The sequence below is a fragment of the Ambystoma mexicanum genome, chromosome 5p (genome assembly GCF_040938575.1).
Source record: "Ambystoma mexicanum isolate Mex_15411 chromosome 5p, UKY_AmexF1_1, whole genome shotgun sequence".
In the NCBI taxonomy this organism is placed as follows: Eukaryota; Metazoa; Chordata; class Amphibia; order Caudata; family Ambystomatidae; genus Ambystoma; species Ambystoma mexicanum.
In genome coordinates, this window is record NC_090930.1 from 807472794 (window position 1) to 807499229 (window position 26436).

General features: G+C 44.0%; 1 protein-coding gene across 1 annotated transcript in view; it reads left to right on the top strand.

Annotated features, from left to right (window-relative positions):
• FKBP9 (FKBP prolyl isomerase 9) overlaps positions 1–26436 on the top strand; it is a 371826-nt gene that overhangs the window by 135059 nt on the left and 210331 nt on the right. Inside the window, exons 4-5 of the mRNA XM_069613232.1 lie at positions 16753–16898; positions 18707–18896. Coding sequence (XP_069469333.1) covers positions 16753–16898; positions 18707–18896 — 336 coding nt within the window. The remainder of the gene's footprint in view (positions 1–16752; positions 16899–18706; positions 18897–26436) is intronic.

A 26436-nucleotide genomic window follows, 5' to 3' on the forward strand; every position in this document is an offset into this window, starting at 1 on the left:
CTGACAAGTCGACCACTGGAGCTGAATCTGAAGAGGAAGAGAAGACCTGTGTAGCTATTTCCAGCGACCAGAGAGCCTGCTGTGTAACGGAGGCCTGATGCAACCCTTCCTTCCAATCGACCTGGGGGTCCTGAATGCAACGACTCCTACACAGAGACTAGTGAGGTACACTAGTCTCAAGAAGACCTAGAAAATGAGCCATCTCTCGACGTGCTGTGACCTTTCCTGGACTGAAAAAACGGCTATACCAGGCGACCTCAATCCTGAGTGCAATGCATGGTCTTCCAAAGTCCGACTCCTGCTGAAATTTTGGTGGACTCCTGCTGGACTTCCAGAGACACGATTCGAATCCCTGAAGTCCCCTCATCAGAGTGCAGGGCCGAGAGAGTGAAGAGAATCTGACCGGCGATATTCGTCCTTAATCTGGTTTCTGTAAAAGGTACCAAATCCACAGAGCCACGAGAAACCAGGAAGAATCCTTTGCTGGAAGTCTTACCTGGCAACTGCTGCTGCAAGTTTCCCTCCAGTGTCAATTTCTTCAGTCTCCAGACCAAGAATCCGAGGCCCGGGTCCTGTGCTGCTGCATCCACCCAGCAGCTCTACTTTTCTCCAAACATACTGTGTTGGCTTGGGTAATACTTACCTTAAGTCTTGTGTGAATCCTGTGAGGCTGAGTAGGTGATTCGGGTGGTTGGGAGTTTGCCCATACCATTCACCCAGGCCTAAAGCTGGAACGCATATAGGGAGCCTTTTGTGAAGTCCCTGAACACTGTACACTAACTCTGTAGCTAATACTTGTTGAAGAAAATAGTCCCTGGAACTCTGACTTTCCTATATCTGAACCGTATCCTGACCTGCCTACAGCTGGATCCTAGACCACTAGGGTCCCTCTTCTGCCTCTGAGAAAACTTGTGCTATAGACTAGGGAAGGACTACAAAAGATAAGACTTCTGTCTTGGAAACTATAACAAGTGTAAAAGTACTTACTTGTAAATGAGTGTTGTAAATGTATCTCTGAAATAGAATAAATTACAAAGTGTCACAAAAGTTATTACTTTTTAAGTTTTGCTGGTTTCTCCTTTAGAAAGTATACACGTTGCTTTACTTACTTTGAATAGTATTCCACTCTTCTTAAAAGTAAATTGTGTTGGTGCTGTTTTATTATTCTTAACTGAATTACTGTAAAAGCTCACCAATAGGATTACCTACCTTGAATAACTTATTGTCATTCTTAATGTGTATTAATGTGTTTTGCTTTCCCTGATCTGCCTATTGCGTTTCTAAAACAGTCTTGTAATTAATACTTACCTATGAATTGCTGAATGCCCTTCTTAAAAGTATACTAGGTTACTTACTTATCTTGAAATCCATTGTGTCTTTCTAAAAGTGCATAACTGGGTTGTGCTTTCCCTGACTGCTCTAGAGCACTTCTAAAATAGTTTACTGTATTCATACGTATCCTCGAAGCTTTAGGCCTCCAGGTAGTATACAGGTGAAGTTACTCCCTTTGAACTGTTCTTAAAAGTGATATTGGTCTGGTAAATGTATCCATTCTTGATAGAAGAAATGTTGCATGGGTTGCAAGAGATACTTGTAACCAGTGTTGGTATAACTAAGAGACCCTGTGGTTTATAGCATACAATGTTATTCACGTTCCGAGTCAATTACCCTTGATTTACTGAATGTAATCTAAAAGTAACTAACTGGTTTTACTCCACAAGAACAGCTGAATGCCATTCTGAATGTGTTATAGGTTTGACTCACCTTCAACTGCTGATTGCTGTTCTGAATAATGTTATACTTTGATTTGTATACCCTAAGTATTGAGTTGGTTTTCATAATTGTGTTTATGATATGTTAAAAGTACTTACTCCCTCAAGATTTACCTTGACCTACTTTATTTTTACAAAACATAGTGTTTCAGTGTTTCTTTGGAAGTAAATAAGCTGAGTGAAACACACCCTGCTAGACGGTTGCTCTCTCTTTTGTACCTCTCAAACAGAGGTTACTGTATTCAGTTATGAAAAAATATATATATGTATACATATATCTATTAATGACTTATTTTGTTGTTGTTCAAGAATTATATTTGTATATCCACTATTTGATGCTTGTTCCTTATATAAGGTAAAGTCATGTAGTTTGTATCCATTAAATCATAGCTTTAGTATGCAAGATAATAGACCACCACGTTGGACTTATGTAAAACAGAGGGGAGTCACTTTAATGTATCCAATGCATTTCGGAGAACATCTCTCTCCTTCATCAGGGCTGTGCCCCCTTAATACAAATTATAGTATTACATAATACAAAGCCAAAAATGTATATGCAAGTATATATTTAGAATGTTACATACCACAGTTTCAATCGTAGTATTCAAGGAGTTTCCAGAGCCAAAAAATGAAAGATAAACAGAGGATAAATAAGCTCAATGTTCACAGAGTGCCAGGATAACACATCAAAATAAGTCATTTCGCTCATGTTTCTATTTTTAGTCTGAACATTATCCATATGAGCTTAGAAGTAAATACCTCATTCATCTCTTTCTTGTCGAATTCGCTTAACCAAGTCAGGTTCAGAGATTTGATCCTCCCTAATATCACATACATATAATCAATCAAGTTGTCACCTCAACATTATCTTTACTGCCATCAATATAGATGCGTGGAATGAAGTGAAATAAATGTGGCTTATTTGCACGTAACAGCGTGATACCAACGTTGAGTAAATCAGTACCTTTAGATATAATAATAAATGTGTCATTGTGAGTACACAGATCGTAACACCACTTAAATGTTCCTTTAAATTTCATACGGCTCGCCAGAGATCAGAGTTTCAGCTTACCTTCTCGTACGTGTAGCTGTGCTGGGACGAGCGCGCACGCGCCCTTGCAACACTGGTATTTATGCGTTGCCATGGTAGCAGGCGAGAGACACCCGAGTCTGACACACCCGTGGGTGTGTCATGACTCAGCCGTCTCAAGCCCCAGCCTCACTAGATTAGCAGGGGCCGGGACCGGCTGCCACCAGGCGCGATCGTGAAACTGAGCAACTCCATGAGTCATGCGCATCACTTCAGTCAAAGTTAAGCCGATCGCTTATTGTTCACAAACTTAATTACACTGTTTCTGTGTTCGCCAAGTTGAAGTCAATCACCATCTATTGATTGGCGGTAGTGCAACAAAATATATATATCCCTTTGATCACGCATCTTTAATTAAAGCGATAGCTGTTACAGCAAGGCGATAATCGCTTCTAAATGTCCATGATATAAAGGCCAGTGGAGTGACGTCTAAGTGTTGTAAGCATGTTCAAACTCAGAATACTGCACTACCCTCGTGCAGTTGTACGAAAAGCAAATAAGGGAACTAATAGTCAAATGACTCGACATAAAGATCAATGGGATAACCCTATGTATTGTCAACATGTATTAGCTTAGAATTCCACACCAACCACGTGCAATTTTCAAATTTTAAAACTCAAATAATATGGCATGGTAAAGTGACAAATGTACATAGAAGGGCAGTTACAGCATATAAAACAAATCATCCGAGAAGGACATCAATTTAAGTGTAACATTCTTTCTAGAGGTAACATTGGTAATTGATCTCATCATTCATCCCAGCCGGGTTCAGGCATCCCAGTTTGTCGATCCAAAAAGTCTCTCTTTGATCCAGTTTAATATTCATATTCTCATGTGGGTTTCTCTGACAGTGGAGTGATGCTGTTCCATTGTTTTGTGAACCTGGACAGGAAAAGTTTGTGTAGAAAGGTTTTGACACGACCATACAAATTATTGTCAAGAATTTATTGTAGAAGAAATCCCATACTGAACATGTGAAATGCATCTCCACATGATCCAGGGTTGCTAACTGAGAGCATGCAACAATGTGACTTCATCAGGTAAAAACTACACCCATGAGTTCTCCATTGGCTTTTCACACTCATCAAAGAGCAGACCAGAGAAAGACCTCTCTGTTAAGCTGTGAATCTCCGTCAGCACCTGCTCACCCTCATGCCATTATTTTTCCTCTGAAGCTCCTTCACTAGGACCATCCATTGAGCTTATCGTAGTAAAATGAGACTCCATTGGACATTCCAACAACCTCTTCCAGGAAGACCTTCACTTAAGAACTGACCAGATGAGTCGCCATGGTCAGAGTAAGTAAAGTGTAGCTTGGTCCTCCATCTCAGTGTCAGGCCAGATAATAAGATATGCGTCAGCCTCCAGCACCCACATGGGTGAAACCCACATGAATGCTGTGTGTACGTTTCCAGTGGTATGCCTTAAAGAACCCTCCCCATGTGGCAGCTTTGCCTTTCCACTCCTATTTTAATGGAAATATAAAATCTGCAAAGAAAGTCTAATACTGTGTCTTCCATTTCACTTCACCTGTTATAAGGACAACCTGTCAAAGGCTTAAGGTTGCCATAGGGGGGCATACCCTTGTGACTCAGCAATATGCTATAGAATGTACAATCGTCATCCTCACAGTGATTATAAACTGTCCTTAATGCAAAAGCTGCTCTGTTTACCTGCTTGCATAAATTGTTGGCTCATGCTATTAGGGCAACACTTCGAACAGGATAGCCTAGGTTACCTTCAACCTTTGGTTCACCTCTGTCTGAATAGCTGAGTTTGGATGTTGACAGTCCATCTATAAACACATGGAATTCTTTAACTCCTTTTCCACCACAATTTTGCAACTGAGTTACCACAAGCCTAGTTGCCACATCAAGTGCAGACATAAACATGACTGCTCCTTCTTTACATTTAGGTTACTCCAAGGGTGTCTTGGATGACTGCCCCCAAATAGTAACAGTAAGTACCTGGAATGTGCATTTCAGAATATGTTGCTTAATATCACATTTCAATACCATGGGTGAAACACAGAGTACCATTGTATCATTAAATGTTTTGCCATGATGGGGAAAAAAGGGCACTTACAAATATAGGGAACAAAATACTGTAAATGATGTAACATCAAAAAAGCTCCTGAAGCAAATTGAGTTTCTTCAAACCAGAACCAACTACTTGTCCGTAATTGCATGTGCCATCATTAGCTCGATGCTGGACTACTGTAACTTTCTTTACATAGGCCTTAATTTCTCTGTCAAACTACAAATCCTACAAAACAATTCCCTAAGATTTGTTCTTAACCTTACATTTCGGGCTTCTCTTACTCCTGCCTCCGACATCTGCATTGACAGCTGCCAGGATTTCTTTTAAAATCATTCTGATCCACAAATGTGTCTATGGAAAAGCCCCAAGATACTTGGCAAATAGATTATCTTGTGATTGCACCAGTCGACCATGCTGTGCCTCTACCGCTAACTTGCTGGTTCCTCCTCGATATAAATTAAACTCAGCTGGATGCAAAAGTTTCTCTTTGAATCGAAACCAAACTTTTGAACATTCTGGAAAGCCCTGAAAACCCATTTCTTTTATCAATACCTGCTAGACTAACCTAGTAATTGCTCTCCTAAAGTGCCCTCATGCCTTTGGATTTGGACACTTTATAAATCACAAATAACTTAATATAACATGACTCAACTTGCACTGAACTCAACTGGACTCGTCTATGTGATAAGTGTTCAGACACCAATGTTCAGAGATGGTTAGATATATGCATAGCACTCTTGAGATGAGTCCTCATTGGCACATGGCCAGTAACCTGACTTTTGCAAAAGGGAATGGGAAGCCCTCTGTGTGGGGTGGGAGGCCTAACGGGGAGGAATCCAGAGCCAGTCCTACCCCACAGGGGGACATTGGCAGTTGATAGGGCCCAATTTGTGTCGCCTCCCCAAGTGCCGGTTTGTACTTAAACAGTACCCACTGTGAAGGCATCATGAAGTAAGACAGACAACCGTTTCAAGATTGGTTCTCAAAAAGGCTTTATTTAACTTAAAAGTCAGGATGGAGTAAGGCCTAACTTACCCTATGCTAAGGTGGGATGTTCCTCCCCAAAGAAAACTAAGGATAGTCTGCATCTGGAAGTCCACCTCAAAAGTATGTCTCTGTCCAAAACCTATACTTGCCCTCACAACCAACTGAATACAACGTGTAGGGATCTCAGCATAAGAAATGAAAAGTGTTCAAAACATAGTTCCAAGCTTCTTCCAGCTCCTGGCTTGTAGTCATCTTCACCTTCCCGAAGATCAAAATAGTTCACACGGTATTGGTGTTTCCTTCCCCAAGAGGTCAAATCTTCCAGATTTTCAAAACACAATTCCTTTGGACACTTCCCAACTCTTTTGTCATCAGCATTTCTCACTGGTTCACCAATATAGTTCTGTTTCTTGACTTCAAAGTCACACAAGCAACTGTTGTATAACAATCTTCTTTATGGATACTTTCATTGACTCTTTCCATAAAGGGGGGGGGGGTGGCAATCGGTCTAGGCACAGTTGTCAGACCACACGGTCCACCGATTACAGGTCACGCAATCAATACCCCTATATTCTTCTGGCTCTTGCCAATATAGGTTTCCTATTAACCTGCAGTTCTTTACACACTTTTAGCTTTGTTCAATACTTGGTTTCCCGTTTCATACCCTTCTTGGTATTTCCTTGGGTTTGCCATACTTGTATGTTAAAAATTCATTCCGTGGTATCTGCTGCTTGCAACACCTTACTTTCATTCTATTCACAAGTACTCATAACTTGCTTTTGCTCTGTGCAGCATTTGGCATTCAAAAGTGCTTATAACAACTTTCAATTCATTCAGTATTTGAAAGCACTTGCTTCGGCATTCAAAAATGTTCATAACAATTTTCAGTTTGTTCGATATCCAAACAGTGTTTGTTTCAAGTTCCCGGAGCGCCCTGGCATGAGTGTTCCCTTTTTCCACTCACCAGCTTTACACAGCTGCTCCCATTGGCTTCTTACCGTTCTGCTTTCAGACTCCAATACCTCTCCTCTTCCGTTGCAGAGGTCATAGAGAGCACTGCTTGCTCTCCTGGAGACCCTCGATGACTTGAGCACTTCGGCGACCCACAGCTCCGACACAGAGGGCTTGCAGGACCTCCAGACCCTCTCTCGGCCCTGGTGTCCCTTTCCCCTGCTCGATACGGCTTCCAGCACCCATGTCTCCTGCTCCTGTCTCTCCAGTCCACCTCTCTCCAGCCTGCTTCGCACCAGCTGGCTTCAAGCTTCAGCCTGCGGTCTCTCTCGTCTCGTGCTGTGCAGCCCGCATTTTTATATCCATTGAAATTGTTGAATTACTTGCTGTGTGGGTCAATTCAATCCAATTGCCGGACCATAGAAAAGCTCATTAACGGGACATGCCTGGCGGCTTCATCTGAATTCCTGCGTAGCCCTTTTCTTCGTCTCAGTACTAGAGTGGTGTTTTCAGAGGGTTGAATTGAAGAAAGTTTGCATAACTGTGTTGGCGCCTCCTCATCTTGGTACTTGACTGATATGGGTCTGCATTAACATTATAGGGCTGATCTGTATTTCTCACCCAAATGAGGATGTGTCCTCCTAGTTGGTCTCTTCCTCGTCCCAGTGTTGCTGTGGTGTTTCTTGGGGACATTTTGGCAGGAAGAAAAGGGAAAGGGCCGTCAGTAGCCTACAAAGTCTTGAGGGATAGAAGGTTCATTCTGAACAGGGAATGGGGGGGGGATACCATATCTCACCTAAGGACATCCTCTCCCCAAGTTCCCTCCACCCAGGTGATCCTCCCTCGCATATCCACCCTAAGGGTCGGGATCCAAAAGCAATGACCTTTCCCTGGCCACCTGAGAAGGATTCATGGGGAAAATAAGTAAGAATGCCCTCGGGTTCCTCACACCACTTACATCACTCCAAACCTATGGAACCACATGCCGCCAAAGTTTTCACTCTTGATTTCAGACCCAGTGTGAATACCACAAAAGAAAGGACAGTGGTGAGAGCACAGCCTGCCAGAATTCCACGCACTTAACGAGCAAAGTGAGAGAGGAGCGGCCGGGGAAAGATGAGAAAGTGGGTGCATGCTGCAGTGAAGTCACTCCTGAAATATCAGGGACTTAACAAAATGCCACAAACCCCACCAAAGACTGCACCCACTTGGAGGAAGCCATGCCACGGCTCCCTAACACATATGTGGACATTAGACAATGCAGGCCCCCTTTCCTGCCTGGCAGCAGTCCCACACAGAGAAAAGGGGCAGGGTTTTGCACTCTATTTAAAAACAAATCCCGAGCAGGAAGATGGGGCCAGATTGGAGAGGAACAGACCACTAATAAGAGGATAGGAGGGGTTCGGGGTGGGGGTAAGAACTTCCCCAGGAAATAGGAAGTTGTGAGTTGTTAGGGTGAGGGCACAGGATGAGTGGATGGCAGACCAAGAGACCAGCAGGAGGAAAGACAGCAGACTGGAGTGTTGAGCTGAGGTTTGGAGGTTATATGTTGTGAGTGTGCGAGTACGAGTAGTGACTGATATTATTGGAGGGAGTGTATGGAGTGAATGTGAAGTGATTGGGAGAGTGAAAAAGTGTGTGATTGAATAGAATGTGGGGTGAAGTGGAGTGGTAGTGTGGTGGAGGAAGTAAAAGTAGGGTGACATAACATCAAAGGGTGGAGGCAAGTGGTAGAAGGAGTGAGAGAGATCCGGGGAACAGAGGAGAAGGGCATAGGGAGAGCAAAGGTGGGTGAAGCGTGGAGCAGGAGAGCAGCGAAGGAGAACATTGGAGGAAGGGAGGGAGAAAGTACTTGGTGTGATAAGAAAAAAACAGAGTCTGGCAGAGAACTTGAAAGTCTCACCCTGAAATCCCTTTTAGTTTACTAATAAAATTGAAAGTGTAGGGTCGATTTAGGAAGTCCCAGAAGGAGTGCAGACGGATCAGGCATCAAAGCCTTCAGTATATACTAACTGGGGAGTAAGGATTGCCTGGGTTAGGAGGGATTGGTACTTTTAGACGATGAAGAGAGGGACAGCCCTGGCACTCTTCTGAAAATTACAATAAAACCGTTTTGAACTATCTCTGGGAGTGTTCTTGAGTCATCTGACATCTTTACTCAGTAACCTACTCAATCCCTCAGTTTCAACAGAATATTCTTCACCACTTACATTGCACATCTCCATGTTTGCTTCATAGAGATGTCACATTCTAAACAAAACCGGTCTATAATGCTAGAGAGGCAACAGGCTTCATTACTTTAACCCAGACATCAAAAGGATATTCATGATAGACAAGCTGAGCCTGTCCATTAATGCCTAGACAAGTGCCGGCAATTGGCAATTCAAGCCAGTGGGCCACGGACCAGCCGAATGTGAGGTCTGGGGAAGTGAGGGCTCTGCCTACTGAAAGCTTGGGAGGCCTTCTAAAATGAGAAATGCTGGTGGACAGAGGGTTATGGGGGAGCGCCTAAAGCAATCTGGCTACATCGATTCGACACAGAAGTCTACAAGAATAGGGACTGGGATGACCAGAGACAATCCCCAAGATAAAGGTGCTGCGTCAGGGGTGAAACAGAACGTCTTTGACAATAAAGAGAGCAGCACCCACGAAAAAGCAAACTCAGTCGCCCCCATCAACTAAAAAAGCCCAAGAAACAAGTGACAAAGGAAAGGGAGCGACCCTGTGGCTCAGGAGCTTTTTTACGAAATCTTTCGCTCCCCTAAGCTGATAAAGGGAGGGATGAGTCTCAAGAGGACGGGACGTGGAACTACATTGGAGAAGAAGGGAGAATTGGTTAATATTGAGATCCCGGAAGAAGATATTCAACTGTTATTAAACCTCTCTACTTACTCCGAGAATTCATATATGGGAGAAATGGATTTGGTGAACGTGACCTTTGACCTGGACACCACGGTCCCCAAAGCGACGACCTCCCAGAAGAAACAAAGAGGATCAGCGAATTCCAAAGGGTGAAGCATGGCTAATGTCACCTAGTTTTAGTATTATGGAACAAAAGAGAAGCCCAGCCATCAATCGTAAGAGTGACTGTGGGCCAGGCAAGAAACAGTGGGCTGGGAATTCCGGCCGACGGAAAGAACAAAGCTTCCCTTTCATTGCTGAAGCTGCAAATATGGGAAAGATGTTCATAAAGATTGAGCGACTGATCCCGGAAAAGGACGGCTTGATATTGAACAGAGCCAATGTCCTGAAACGCTTACATTGCTCCCCGAAACTGAGGTTTATCAATCAGGAAGACATAAACATAGTAGAATTTGTGGAGGAGGATTGCCTCGATTGGGTGACGCTTCATTTGTTTTCAAACTTGGTAAAGAAATGTCCTATTGGAGGTTGCAATGGATGTTCTGCCGCTAGGCTTTGAACTATCAGAGGGGAGATGTCATGATGTGCGTCGGAGGAACTCTGATTCTCGGTAGAGGGTGGCGTAATCCGGGAGAGTGAAGGGGCAAGTTTAACTAACCTGACAAAGTACTGCATCCCTGGGGGGTAAGGGGGGGGAGAGTAGGCTTGAGGGTCACTTTTGATTGTTGGAGGGAAAAGGATATCGTCCCCAAGCAAACACAGGGAAATTAAAGAGATTCTTAGTACATAACGGGGACCTGTAGATCTCTATTCAAGGAAGACGTCCATCCTCCATGATTTCCTGGAATAGCAGGGGTTTTAGGCACTTGTTTAATGAGGGGGGGGGGGTGTAGACCTGGTACCTTTGGATATTATTCGCATGCAGGAAACCTGGTTGACCTCCGGGCCGTTTTGTGAGGGTTTTGTCTGCTTTTCCCCCGCCCTGACAAAAAGCCGTGCATCAGCGGGCCTGATAAAGCTGGTGAGAAGGTGAGTTAAATGGGAAATTGTAAAATATATCCAGTTTAACACTTTTGTACATATGGTAGTCTTAGAGGGAAATGAGTTTGCAGACATTACTTTTAGTGAATGTTTACTGGAATCCTCTGGGAATAGGAGATGAGGCCTTGATTGACTCAGTGGTGAATGCATATTAAAAGCCTGGATGTGAGTGGTTTAAAGCTGCATAAGGACAAACTCTCTGCGAAGGCAAGGCTTTGGGTATCCGAATTGAAGGAAAGAAACATCATAATGCTAAACAGAGACCTGAAGGGGATATGTTAGGCAAAGTTTGAATGCAGTACCCTCTGGGAACACTACAAAAAACTATAACTACAGGTATAGGCAACCCAACCTTTGGTATAAGCTTGTACTACACAGTTTTGCTACCGTGTTGAGCAGCCAGGCTTATCTCAAGAGGGGAAATGTGAGCAGTAGTGGAGTTGCACAAAGATTCACAGTTGCAGGTTTTCAAATAAACTCTTACACTCAAGGTTTCTTGCATAAACAATTATTAATTTATCAGTTATAAAGCCTTCTTTAAAAGGGAGCAATATAATAGTAACACACAAATACACTTCAATACTGTACACTCTGAGTTTCTGAATCAGAAAATACCCTTTTGGGATGGCCCACAGACACAACCTACACCCACAGGTGACTTCAATAACTAGGGTGCTGAGGACATTAATATCCTACTGTTGGCATTCAGAATACTCTTAAAAGTTGGTAAAAGGCAAAGTGTGGTGGCAAAGAGATCTAATTTCTTAAGCAGGGCAAAACCTTTTTTAATCCTCCTAGAAGAGTCATACAATTCAATAGGCTAAGCCAAAGTCAATGGGCAAAAGTCTTGGATAGGGTGAAGCACTTCTGGTAAGTAAATGGAAAAGTCTTTGCACAAGTTCTTAGGAGTCTTTGATGAAAAGAAGAATCAAATGTAGGGCCACAAGCTGATTATACTTGTGAGTTGTGGAAGTTACAAGCACTTCTACGGCAAGAGGTAAGTTCTCTTATACGTGTTTTACAGTACCTTTAGAAATGAAGAAAAGATGCAGCTGATGACTTCTGTTCCTGTGCAGCTCTGAAGATCACACTGTTCCTGGGCCTCAGTCGTGGGGACAAAAGGGAGGACGTCAGAAGACTCCTGCACTGCACTGGGACGGTCAAAACTAGCAACCAGCAAACTTCACTTTCAGTGACTGTTTCGCGTTTCAGTTCCTTGCGACTACCGCAAATACCAAGTTGAGGTGGGCTTTCCTGGCTTCTGGGGTCCCGCACTCTTGAGGGGGCTCAGGCTTGGTCAGTCCTGCTTCTGGGGAGTCCGGAGGATCTTCCAAAAGCTCTAGGCCAGCTTAAAAGCAACGCACACAATCTGGTGTTCCTCTCCCTGGCTCTACGGTTTCCAGCAGCAACTGGAAATTCAACCAGCTCTGAGATTAATGTCCAGGTGGCTTACTTTGGAGTTGATTGGTCCCACCAACTCAAAGGGAGAAGTCGTCCTTGCAGAGGCTTCTCTGTCGATGCGAACTTGGTGTTTTCGGCACTGCAGCAGGGCTTCACCGGGCAAACCAACGGTCCAGGAGTTGCAGCAGGCGTCCTCTTCAAGTTCTTCTTCGGTTCCTTCGTCCAGTGGTCGACTCTGCCTTCCAAGCCAAAAGACTCGCCTTCTATTCAGTTTTCTCTCCCCTTCATTCCAGCCTAGCTGTCACTCACCCAGCAGGGTGGCTGTCCTTGCCGGACAGTCAGCCAGCCAATCACCACAGAGTGCATTTGGGTCTCCTAGGAGACTAAGCACAGGGAGTTTCGGGCACCTCCCTCACTTCCTGCCTACACCAGACACTCTGGAGCCAGAGGCGGGTTTCACTCCTGAAGACCACCAAAGGCAAAATGAACAAAGAGACCAAACCTGGTTTGGTGCGTAGAGAAAATCTCTAGAAGGACCTTTCCACAAAGAACTGGCGAAAAAAGACCGGGGGTCATTTTGTCAAAGATGGCTCTGCGCCATTTTGAAAAAGATGGCTCCTGCAGTTGTTTTACCGGAGTCGCGAACGCAGCCTGCGGTAAATGCAAACCATGGTAGTTCAAATTAAACCAATGCCACCAGCCATTCAGTGAGCAAAGGGTAAAATAAAATGTTGCATGTGAATCTAGACAGAGGGGATACTAAGTAACCCCTCCAGCACTCTATTGTCAGATAGTGTGCGCTGGGTCTAGAAAGTTACAATGGTAAGTAAAGTCGATTTCACTTCACTGTCCTGTGAAATAGTAGTTTATCCCAGAGGAAGGTATTTAAACCTTGGGAAAATCTGGAAGGCTTCGCTGTGCCACTGCACTGAAGGTGCTGTGTGACACAATGTAAAAGATGCCTATGGAGTGTGTCAGACTCCATAACCAAATGAAAAAGAGGTAAAATTCACATTAAAATACATGAGTGGGAAAAAGGGTCACACTCTCTTAAAAAAAATCCCTCAAGATCCAGCAAAGTTGCTGGGGTCTCTAAGGGGGAGGGAATTAGCACATTTCTGAGAATACTCCCTAACAGAATATCCCGGGAAGAGCAACATGGTCAAGAGAAGCATTAAGGGCTCACTTGGATTACATTTTTGTATCCAAGGATATTTATGTAGTCTTGGAGACCTTGAAGGTTATACCAATGGCAAGTGGTGACCATGCTATGTTAAAACTTACCTTCAAGGGTAGCATAGAAAGAGCATTTCCCCCCCTTAGACGAGCCACCACAGGTCGACCAAGGCTGTAATCGTACAAAAATCCCACAGAAGGAGGTCACTAAAATCTCGTCTAGATTAAAAGGCATTATGCAGAGTAACAGTGGAGAGGTTGAGTACACTGCGGTCCCTCTAGCATTCCAGATGAAAACAGTAAGGGGGTGTAAACAGGACTAAAAGAAGTCACATACCCCTAATTGGGAAGTCACCCAGAAGAAAAGAGAGCTTAGAGCCAATCTTAGAGCTATCGAACTGCATGCAGAACCTTGAAGATAAAGTGTGCCAGAAAAAGAAAAGGAAACAGCGCTACAGAAAGTGGTTGCTGGATTCCAGGGCTCAGCGGTTCCAAGCCGATGCAGAAGCTATGATAAAGGTATTATCCAATAGAAATACCCGGGATATGTGGTCTCTTCTTAATAACAATGCTACTTTCCAACTGGCGACTATGACATCTGCGGTATTTTAACAAGAGGGGCAGCCCTAGAGGCGGAACCTGGGGCTGAAAACAAGATTGTATAATAAGCGGGGTTGGTAGCCGCCGATTAGAATTGGAGCATACCGATAATTTTGTATGCTGTTCTGTTCAGGCAGAATTGTCTTGGTGTTCAAATAAATCACCTATGGCCCACATTTTTCATTTAGGTATTGGAGTACATTGAGCTACAAGGCTAGTTTTGAGTCAATCAGTCTTATTCAGAGTCTCATTTGTGAAATTACTACATGAATTTAATTACATGTTTCTCAGCACAAAGGTAGTAAGACACTCAAGGTAATACATACCATTTTTCTGAGACGAACAATACATCAAATCTGAGCATCAGTCTCAAAGTTGTGTAAAACAAAACATTTTCAAGACAACAGAAAGGACATTGCTTCACAATCAATAAACAGTAGAGTGTGTTTTAAAATGCAAAAAGCTGCTGAAATGCTTTGGCGAAACTCAATACCAGTAGGAATAGAAAATCGAGCACCATAATAATACATGTATATACATGTTCCATAAATTAATGGTGCAGTGGAAAAGGACGTTAGGGGTACAAAAGTCACTGTCCTTTTTAAATAAGGTAGACACCGTCTAGTAAGTGTTTCTCTTTAGTTTGGTAATGACCAATCATTGGTCTACGTCGGGAATATGCTTCCCAGGATTGACAATGGACAGGCTGGTAGAAAGCCTAGTCCGGGGACATTTTGGCGTCCAGATGTGGTGCCTTCCTCTGGGCCTCTGGATTGTGTCTCCCTTTTACATTAATCTGGACTGTGAAGGGATGGAGGGGGAAAGAGAGCAATGCAGCAGTAGAGGCTGGTAGTGATGGTGGGCCAATTGTGGGCAGCAGGTAGCTGAAGTTCACCCTACTTGTGCCTGAAGTCGTGGGCGGGCTATACGTTAGATGGACGTCAATTCATTCTTACAGTAGTAGGTGTAAATCCTGGTGATTTGGTGTAGTTAGAGGAAAGCGAGCCAGCTCCAGCCAGCGCACTCTGGAGTGATTTACAAGCCCCCGTGTGCGAAGTACGTCCACCAGCACTGCTAGAACAAGTACCGGGCCATGTAATGCGGCCGCCTGAGGAATTTCCACTCAGCACCTCCATGAGGCTTTCTGACCCCTATTTTGCTGCCACGTACTGCAGCTACTCTGCTCTAGTTCCCACAGCAGCTTTCCTCTAACGACACCAAATCACCAGTAGGTATGTTGGTGTCTATTATTAAAAAAACGTTGTTTAAAGGGACGTTATTGTTGAGTTCACTTGAAAGAAACTCTGAGGATTTGTTGTGGTGCACTTCAAGAATAACACCCCTTTAAACAATTCACCAGTTTTGGTTCCTAAAGCAACCATAAATCGGCCACCACCATCATAAACAAAACATGCATTTAACCATACCGTTCCTTTTAAGAAACATTTATTTTCACTTAATTTATGCACACACCCCTCAGTTGTCGGATATGGGCTGTATGCTTCCCCGTCCAAAGGAACCACAGAGCAAAAGTACCTTACAGGTTAAAGTTGGCAGAGCAATGTTTAGACTAGATTAGTTTGTAACTGAAGTAATCTATGCAATGACTATTAAACAAGTCTGCAAAATGGGCAGGGGCAGCAGGGCAAAATAATGTGAATGTCCTTACCAGCATATTAGGCCACTGAGTTTACCACATGCTTCTTTTATGAATCCAAATGGCTTCATGCGGGTTGAAAGACCTTGGGAGTGTGGTTCCTAAGGTACATGTATGAAAACATCAAAGTCTTAAAGTACCAAGATGCAATTATAAATCATAAACAAGTGAGGTAAAAGTGGAAACCAACATCCTTCCCAAAGAAAATATTATTAATTATTATTACTACAAGTTTCTAAATGGAATCATTAAAGATGTGTCTATTGCTTCCTTCTGTTGACCTGCTTACTAAGCCATCTCCTTTATCGCATACATTCATAATTCAGTTTCAATACAGTGGGGGGGGAAGCTATTTTTCAGAATGGTTCATTGTTAATTCCCACCCCTTCATTTTTTCAAGTTTTCATAGTAGGAACACATTGATGTTTGTATGAAATGAGCCTCCCTCAGACAGAATTATTTTCCATCAATAGTTTTCTCAACCTATGTATGCTCGGATTTCCAATGAACTGTAAAATATTTGTATGTCTAGCGAAACACCTACCGGCCAGTTGCTGATAAAATTGTGTTTTTATATCCGATCAGGTGTAGGGTAGAAGGCTTTCTCTCAATAAATAGCTCTGTCTACAAGTAAATGTTCTTAAGTGGGTCCAGCGGCCGCTCTTCACCATCAGGACTCCCTGCCAGCTGGCAATGATATCTGCCGGTAAATCCACTTTCCTCGCACCTGTGTCATACACTGGTTTGCTGACACTAAAATGAAGCAGCACTCCCAGTTGTGTTGATCTGGGGGACGACATAGTTAGGCCCCTACAGTATATCCATCTGACAGAGCAGTGAGTGTGAAGTTGGACCTATAATATCAATCATTACCCTGGTATGTTTCTACATTCGATGAAGAAACATGTCGGCTATTTTCCATTAGCATCCTTGGGACCTCCAGGAATCGTGATCTGTTTTCTATGGAGCTTGTTTAGAAAATCTAACAGACAAAAATCCATTTAAGATACAGCAGTGATGTGTTGAAGTCAGAAAAGTATTTTGATTTCGTAATAATTGTCTCACTAATCTTTTGATTGGGATAACTTCATAACTGCAACTATTTTGCAGCAAAGCTGGATATAACAATATTTTTAGTCAATCCTAAAACGTGCACGCTTCCTTTTATATTACAGTCACAATCGGATGAGGACCTACGACACATACGTGGGCATTGGCTGGCTAATCCCTGGCATGGACAAGGGTCTTCTTGGAATGTGTGTTGGAGAGAAGCGTTACATCACAGTGCCTCCGTTCCTAGCCTATGGTGAAGATGGAGATGGTAAAGCCACACCTCATTTGTTTAATTATTTTCCAGCATACAGCTTTGTTTTAGCAAGAACTCATGACAAATGTTTTTGGAACAAAAAATGTTGTTCGTACGTACGAGAGGGAGAGAGACTCTAGCTTATTAATCTGCAAAGTGTTTTAGGTAGTTAGAATTTTTTGAACGCTAGGGAGGCGATTATTTGCTTTTTTCTATATCATAATAACTACAACAATGGCCCCGGGTGGAAAATTATTTTGTAGCCAATCTTCACTGACACACCCTAGAAAGTTAATTTGGATTTATTTTGTATTTAATGTGATATGGTTTTGTTAACCTTGCAAATAGTCATAACAGCCTAAGTATGTAAAACATATAAAACATGAACATATGATTTACAACTAAAATTAATGTCCACATTTTTCCAAAAAGACAAAACAGCCACTTCGTAGTCAACCTATTGTAGTTATGAACAAAGCGAGCAAAAGTACAGTGCCATGACATCTCTTACATTCTATTAATAGATGGGCTAGTGAGTCAAATTCCTAACCTAAAGGACATACCCAAGTGTTCCTTCGTATGCCCAATCTGGCTCCAACAATCTCATCAATTCCTAGACAATTGAATCGGGAAAGCATATATAGTCTGCGATAAATTCTATCTGGGAACAAACTTAATATATTTGGGTAAGGATCTGAATGTTTTTTTAGAGATTCTTTCAATATCCTTATGTTCTCTAGGCCTTCAAAGTGTATACAATTATCCCAAAATATAGCTTTATTCTTTAATTTTATAATGGCAATAGTTTGATTCCAAATATCATGCAATACATAATCGTATCTGTGTCCAAAACGTTTACTATTAGACATGAATGCACTCAATTGTTTATTCGATCTGGCTATCCACATTTCTCTCAAGTAGTAATACAGAATATGTTTTGCTGCAAACCTAATTCATAGACATAAACTAAAGCTTTGAGTTTTAGCCAAGATCTAAGCAAATTAATTCCAAATTCAGCCCCTAATTACCTGATTAGAAAGGAAGCGAAGCATGCCCAAGGAAACCAATCTTAATATTCATCCCATAGAGAATAATTGGTAGAATCTTATGAGTATACAATGATAATTGGTTTGTACAAATAACCTCCATATTCCTCGACAAATTTCCATATTTTAGCTGCCATGGGCAGAACCTTGTTCTCCATTCTCTTTTTCACCAAATTCTCTTCTTTCGAGTTGGTAATAAAGAATCCCAAGTGCATAAAGGAAGCTACATTTTTAATGGCACCATTATCCAACTTCCATGAGTTTAGTGGGGAAGGTCATTATTTTTGATTTCTCTAAATGTATTTCTAACTTGTTCTACATTGAGTATGCATACAGTGAGTTCAATGTTTCTGAGGTCCTATTGGGGTCTGATCACACAGAACTGAATCATCTCCATACGCAATTCATAGGGCCTTCATGCTGCCAATTTTAGGAATAAAGTAATGTCGCCTCTAGGCTTTGTCCAACATCTGCAATATACAAGTTAAATAAGCAGGGGACTAATACACAGTCCTGTTTCAATCCTCCTTTAGTTACTAATTCTTCTGATAGTAGAACAAATGCACTTGATCTAATCTGAGCAGTTGTTTTACTATGAAGTAGAATCAACAATTTTAATAAACCTTCAGGAATTATGAAATGGTTATTCAGTGGGATGTGTTACTCTCGCTAACATGCTGTGGGCGACTGAGTAGAAAAGAGGACTATTGGAAAAATGCTTTGTTCAAAACTAAATTAAAATTAACATATTACATTGCAACATTTACTCATCTGCAGGCAAGGATATCCCATCTCAGGCTTCCCTGGTCTTTGACGTTGCACTGCTGGATCTTCACAATCCAAAAGATAGCATCAACATCGAGATCCAGTTTATGCCCGAATCCTGCGAGCGGAAAAGTCAAGTCGGGGACTTCCTCAGATATCATTATAATGGATCCCTTCTCGATGGCACCTTCTTTGATTCCAGGTAAAACACTGTGCCGTTTTGGATTCACAATTCACAAGTCAATAATTAAATAATACACACCTGGCTTTTAAATGTATGCTTTCATTTAGTTACAAGAACTACCAGCTTCATAGATAACCCATGAAATAAACATAGATCGTCAAATGCAAGTCACAAATGAGTAGGTTATTAATGAGGATTTGTCTTATCACATTTTTTCTTATCACATGTCCACACACATTTTTAGCGCTCAACGATAACCAGGGTGACTTTGCGATCGCTAGAGCTAATATCACTGAATCCAGGCTGTGTATGGGGCAAGAGACATCAGAGCCTATTGTCTTTCCACATTTTATTGGCACCACCCTCTGGCAGCTGCCATTATGAGAATTGTGGGAATTCCAGTCTCTTAAGCAGAGAGCAATATATCTCGTATTCTGAGAATTGCATCCAGTTAGGGCTCTGCCAAAATGATAATAACAGACCGATCTGACAGACAGATCTGTTAAAATCTTTCATTTATACCTCCATTCTCCAGAGAAGCCTTTTGACGGTGTTGGGGAGAATTCTCAGAAATGTGCTAATTTCTCTCTACCTTGGAGACCACCCAGCAACTTTGCTTGATTTTGAGGACTTGATTTCTTTACATGGAGAGAGTGGGACCCTTTGTTCCCACTCTCTCATGTATTTTAATGTGATTTTGAACTCTGGGTTTCTTTTGGTTGTGGAGTTTTACAAACTCCATAGGCATAATCTTTTGCATTGTGTCACACAGCACCTTCAGTGCAGTGGCACAGGGAAGTCTTCCAGATTTCCCAAAGGTTGACCTTCTCTTGGATAAACTACTGTTTGCAAGAGCAGTAAAGTGAAATTGAATTTACTTGCATTTGTAACTTTCTAGACCCAGCACAGACTATCTTACAATGGGGTGCTGGAGGGGTTACTTAGTATCCCCTTTGTCTAGCTTCTCATGTGACAATTTTATGTTACCCTTTCCTCGATGAATGGCTGGTGGCAGTGGTTTACTTTTAACTACTGTGGTGTGCTTTTACTGCGGGCTGCAGTTGCAACTGCAGTAAAGCACCTAAGGGTGTACCACATACCCCTTCCCTCCAACTGTGAATCCTCAAATCTCCTCGTCCTTCTTTATAGCTATGGCCAGCGGCTCTATTGATAGGGCGAATAGCAGAGAAGGTGGGCATCCCTGCCTCGTCCTTCTGCTCAGCGAGAACATGACTGCCACCACTCCATTCATTGATGTAAACGCCACAGGGCAAAGATATACTGCCTCCATTCCCATCATCCATCTCTGTCCAAATCCCATCTTCCCAGATGTGTAAAACAAGAACCCCACTCCACCCGGTCGGATGCCTTGTCAGCATCTAATGATATTGGCAGCGGGTTTTAGGGAGAATTCTCAAACATTTCCTAATTCCCTTCACCTCAGAGACCCCCAGCAACTTTGCTGGATTTTGAGGACTTGATTTTTTTTTACCTGGAAAGAGTGTGAACCTTTTTTCCCACTCTTTCATGTATTTTGATGTGTGTTTTACATTTGTGTTCTTTGATTATGGAGTTTTAGATAACTCCATAGGCATCATCTTTTCATGTGTGTTACACAGCGCCCTCAGTGCAGTAACACAGGGATGTCTTTTAGACTTCTCAAAGGTTTAAAAACCTTCTCTGGGATCAACTACTGTTTCCCAGAGAATGTAAAGTGAAATTGACTTTACTAGTCTTTTCCACATTCCTAGACCCAGCACACACCATCTTACAATGGAGTGCTGGAGGGGTTACATAATATCCCCTGTGTCTAAACACTCATGTAGCAGTCAAATGCTACCCTTTCCTATTGAAAAGGCTGGTGGCAGTGGTTTTACAACAAACTACCATGATTTTTCCCGACCGCGAATACCAGTAGCTATAAATCACAGGAGCCATGTTTTTCAAGCGGGCGCCTTCAGCCCCTTTGTTTAAACGGGTCCCGGTCTTCTTTTTTCGCCATTTCTTTTTGGAAAGGTCCTTCTAATGTTTTTCTCTGCGCGCCAAACCAGGTTTGGTCCCTTTGTTCGTGTGCCTTTTGGCAGGCTTCAGGACTGAAGTCCGCCCTTGGCGTCTGAGTGTCTGGGGTGGGCAGGAAGTGAGGGAGGTGCCCGAAACCCCCTGTGCTTAGTCTCCTAGGAGGCCGAAATGCACTCTGGCATGATTGGCTGGCTGACTGTCCGGCAAGGACAGCCACTCTGCTGGGTGAGTGACAGCTAGGCTGGAATGAAAGGGAGAGAACTGTTAAAAAGGCGAGTCTCGTGGACTGGAAGGCAGAGTCGACCACTGGAACGAAAGAACCAAAGACGAGCTGGAAGAGGACGGCTGCTGCAACTCCTGGACCGTTGGGTTGCCCGGTGAAGCCCTGCTGCAGGTCCGAATTGCCAAACTCCATTCGACAGAGAAGCTCCTTCAAGGAGGGCTTCTTCCTTTGAATTGATGGGACCAATCAACTCATAAGACACCTGGATACCATTCTCAAGGCGGGTTAGGATTAACCAGGGAGAGGGACACCAGTTTGTGTTCTTGAATCTACAGCTACTGGAACTGAAGTGACTCCATTTTGTTTGCTTTCTTCAACAATCCCATACAGTCCAGGAGTCTCCTGATGTCCTCCCTCTTGTCCCCACGACTGAGGATCAGGAACAGCAAGATCTGCAGGAACTGCCAGGAACAACCACTTCAGCAGCATTTGTTTCTTCAGACAAAGGTACTGTGCCAACCCGATTGAGAGAACGCCACTCTCGCGGTGAAAGTTCGTGAAACATTCCCAACTTTCAGACCTAATCAGCTTGTGACCCCACAAATTATTCTTTTTCGCCTAAACTACTTCTGAGAACTTTTGCAAAGACTTTACTGTTTGATACCAGAACTGCTCTTTCCTGTCCAGAACACTAGCCCATTGACTTTGGCCTGACCTATTGACTTGAATTGAACTTTTCTAGTGAACTGAAACTATTTGCACTGCCTAGAAAGTATATGTAATCTATTCTACTTACTTTTGTCCTTTTTGTTCACTACTAAGTAACTGAACTGCCATTTTGCTCCTATTTCAGGGGAGCTCAAACTGTCTTAAAAGCTTAGAGTTTTGTATTGGTATATAATATTAACTTGTCTTCTGCTAATGAAATGTTTTCTAAATGATTGTGTAATAAATGAATACGTGTTTTACCAAGAAGCCTTGAGTATAAGTGTTTACTTGAACTACTGTGATTGTAAGTCCTCTGTGTAACTACTTGTACTGCTCACATTCACTCTTGAGATAGGCCTGGCTTCTCAGCTCGCTACCAACAAACTAGTAACAAATACAGAATGGGGGTGGGGAGGACATGGTCCGCTCTCCCCAGGCTGCCATTCAGTCTGCTTGCTGCATTCTGGGCATTCTGAAGCCTGTACAATTGTTTGGCAGGCTATTACAGTAGTACAAATGGGTGTTTGTCATAGCCCCCACCACTACTGCATGGTTTTCCTCAGGAATAAACGGTAAAACCCTGTCAGAGCATTGCCAGGCATTGTCAGACGTTCAAGTAGGATATTGTGAAAGCCGCAGGCAGATCCAACATCACAAAAAGAGTGAGCCTTTGTCCGCGACCTCTATCGACTGGTCATACACCAATAACACGCCCGTTTCGTTCCCATGCTTGGGCCGAATTCCTGATTAGAACCCATCAAGCAGCGCCTCATTCTCAACAAAAGTTTGAAATTGCCAGGTGACCCCTTTCTCTAGTATTTTTCCAGGCCACGATAGGCCTGCAACCGGCCGGTAGTTCTTCAACCCTTTAAGTGCCTTGGGTTTTCCCCCCCAGTGCCAAGGCCTTTTTTGGTGATTTCGGTATGTCGCCATTCACTGCCTTGTAACTTTTTTGTTACATGAGATATCTCGGCCAAATTTGGCCCCTTTTTTCCTACATATGTAGGCGGTCGTAACTCCACCCAGGAATCCTAGGTTGCTGTAGGGGGGGTGAGAGAAAATAAGCAAAAAGGGCGCCAATGTTGTTTTAAAAAAAATAAATGGCAATAAAATGATGTACAAAGAAGCCTGTGGTTTTTTCCTTGTAAGAGCTAGGAACAAGTGGTTTGCTGTGCTGAATTCCCCAATTTCCTGGGTTTCAAGAACAGGTTGAGTGGAAACGAAATAAAATTATTTTGATGTGGTTATCAACCGTTTTGTGAGAGGTAGGCGATTTTGGCCATTTTTGCCAAGTGGACATGCGTGGATGGAATGGAAGAAAAGGGTAGGAAAGCCGAATTGGAGGACAGAAAGGCATATATTTCTGAAAAGTAGACAAAATTCCAAGTGTAGGAAGGGGTGATTTGCGCAGGTCAGGCAACAACTAGGTAGAGCAAAATTCCATAGTTAGGGGAAAAAGCAAGAAAATTACAGAATAAAAGGTATGTGGTGGACATGGTTGGCTTGGTACGGCAATGGCTTCTATGAATTTTGAGAAAAACAATGCTCCGCTACATTCCCCGACTCTTGCAGTTAGGAAATCACACATTTTTTGTAGTGTTTCACAAAACAAGCAATACCACAAGCCAAACACTGAGCCATGGTACACAGGAGTTTTATGCTTACGGCCTGAACAGACATACTTAGCATGGGTAAATGAGGAAAACCAATGTGGTGAGGAACGGCAAGCATACATTTTTTTGAAGGAGCACAGGCAGAGCTTTTCAAGGGTAGATGACTTGTGCAGGTTGCAAAAGTGTATGGTGCCTAAAGCAGCGACTAAATGTAGGGCACATTTGGGAAATGAAAGGGTTTTGTGACAAAGTGCACCAGCAAATGGGTTGAAACGTTATGAAAACCACACAAACACAACAAATGTCACACTTTCTCGAGTTCCCACACGTGTCCCGATGAAAATGGTACCTCACATGTCTGGGTGCACCTATCTGGGCGCCAAGGGGAAAGCCTAAAACACGGCTAACCCCAAGTCTTTTCCGACAGTTGAATTTCATGATTTTTTCAGAAGGGCACACCATACAGATATGGACCTAGGGTGTCCAAGCCACCAAGGAAAACAGGGAACCCCATGCATTTCCGAAAAGAAGACACCCGTGGGAATCCGCAGAGGTCTCACTTGCGCAAATCGGCCCAGAATTTATTACCCAGAACCCCCAGCAAAGACGCACATGGGAGAAGGGTGCCCAAGGCCAGGGATATTAGTGGCGATTTTGCTGGAGCTCTGGCTGCCCTGCGTTTCAGCTTCTCCCCACCAGGGAGTCCGGTAGTGTGCCAATACCTCCCCGAAGGGAAAAGCTGTAATGCAGCCAAACCGCAACTCCAGGACGGTTGGAGGTGATGTCCCTGGCCTTGGACATCCATGTACCATCCCCTAAGCACAGCGGCGGCTCCAGGGAGCCCCAGCAGGATCCCCATTCCTCCCCGGAGGTGACACCTGTAACGTAGTACAGCCAGAGGTGCAGCCTGGGCTTGCAGACTGATAACCCACATGGGAGGCATCCGCTCCCAGGGAAACACCAATGTTCTGCTGGCATAGGGGGCAATTTGTGGCCTGCCACTGCAGTGTCCCAGCCCACCAAAATATCTGCCCAGACAGCCCATTCCCACCCACACAACCAATAATCCAGCCCCAGTCTCACCCACCCCACTGACAGTGGGCCCTAACCATAGAATAATAAAAACATTACTCACATAACTTTGCAGCTGCTCGCGTAGAAAAGGCTGTAAACAAAACAAAAAACATGTGTTACCTACGGTCACCCCAGCAAAAACAAATCTACACTCATTCTTTCCAAGCATGCCCCCCCTTGCAAGCCATCCCTGGTGGTCTACTGAACCTCACCCCCCCCCAACCCCCCCCCCAGTGAAAACACATTTGCCCCTTCCTACAGGCAGATATCTGCCCCAGGGAGGGCTGCATGAGGTGCCCCCCCCACACCCCATTTGGGGCTGAGGGCCACCCTAATCCGCCAGGGAATTTTGTATGTGAGGGGGGGTGCACCTCTCCACCCCCCCCCCCCCAATGGAAGGGCGGCGCATCTCATGTAGCCCTCCTTGCGACAAATAAAGGGGGAGGCTGTCCTGCACTCCTCCCTGGGGTCAGGGGTCCCTTCCTAGGAGCAGATATCTGCCCCCAGGGAGGGCTGCATGACCTGGCCCCCACTCCATTGTGGGTGGGGGAAGGGGGCCACCACCCCTTCCCATTAGAAAATTCCCTGTCGGTTTGGGGTGCCCCACATCCCCCCTTAAAATGCTGTCTAACATTTTCACTTTTTTTCCTTTGGTTACCCAACTCCCCTTGGCGCAGATGGGCCCAATAGTTTGCCATTCTGCCCCCAGGCTGCCCAAAACCTACTGCCCCACCCATTGGGGGGGCCTGTCTGACATTTTGTGGTGGCCCTCTTCCCCCTCACCCCAAATGGGTGGCGGGGGTACCTCATGCAGGCCTCCCTGGGCCTCCTACAAATGGCTGCGTGAGGTACACTGCCCCGCTCCATTTGGGCTGGGGGAGGAGAGGGCCACCAAAAATTGTGGGACAGGCCCTCCTAGTGGGTGGGGCAGAAATCCGCCCCCAGGGAGGGCTGCAAGGGGTGGCCCCCCTTTCCACTTGGTGTGGAAGGATGAGGGCCACCACCCTTTCGTGTGCTAGAAATATCCCTGGTGCCTAGTGCCCCCCCCAGACCCGTTTTTTTAAATAATTTTTTTTGTCATTTGCCCCCTTCCCTGGGGGCAGATGATCCGACATCTACCCCCAAGGTTATCCATATGTGCCCCCATGCTTTGGGGGCTGGGAGTGGGTTAGAGGGCTGCTTACTGTAAGCAGCCTGCCCTCCCCCCCCACCCGCATTCAAAAGACATCCCTGGTGTCTAGTGGCACTGCTAGCCAGATCCGTGACCAGCAATGGTGTCACACAAGGTGTTGTTGGAAAGGGGAGATTCTCCTCTTTCCAACAACACCTCCCTTGATCTCCGGCTTGAAATATAGCCGGAGATCGAGGGAGAGGGAGAAGGGAGCTTATCTTCTCTTTCCACCTCTGCAGCCCGAAATGGCTGCCGCAGTGAAATTACTTTCACTTTCATGCCAGCGTGCATTACGCACACCGACGTGAAACTGAAGGTAATCCAGCCCTCTCACATAGCCCGGGCGTTGGATTACAGTTTTGAACGATCCCTGCTTTGCAGGGATCGGTCAAAACAAGGTGCCAAAAAGGACAAGCTATCTCGTCCTTGGCACCCTGGAGGGAAGGACGAGCAACCACGTCCTTGGCACTTAAGGGGTTAAGCTTGCCAGATCCGGGTTCAGTTTCTTTAATAGTGGTGTAATGATGGAGTTTTTTTAGCTCCCTAGGAACAATGCCCTGCGCCAGCGATTTATTGACAAATGTAATCATAAAGGGAGTGGTATTGTGCTAAGCTTCTAGCCATACAGGCCGGCAATGTAAACAAGGAATCGTTAGAGGGCTTGAGATTCAAAATAAGGGATTGTATAAAATCCTCTGTAACTGGTTGAAAATGAAACCTTACACGGTTTTCGTTATTCCCTGCTGCTAA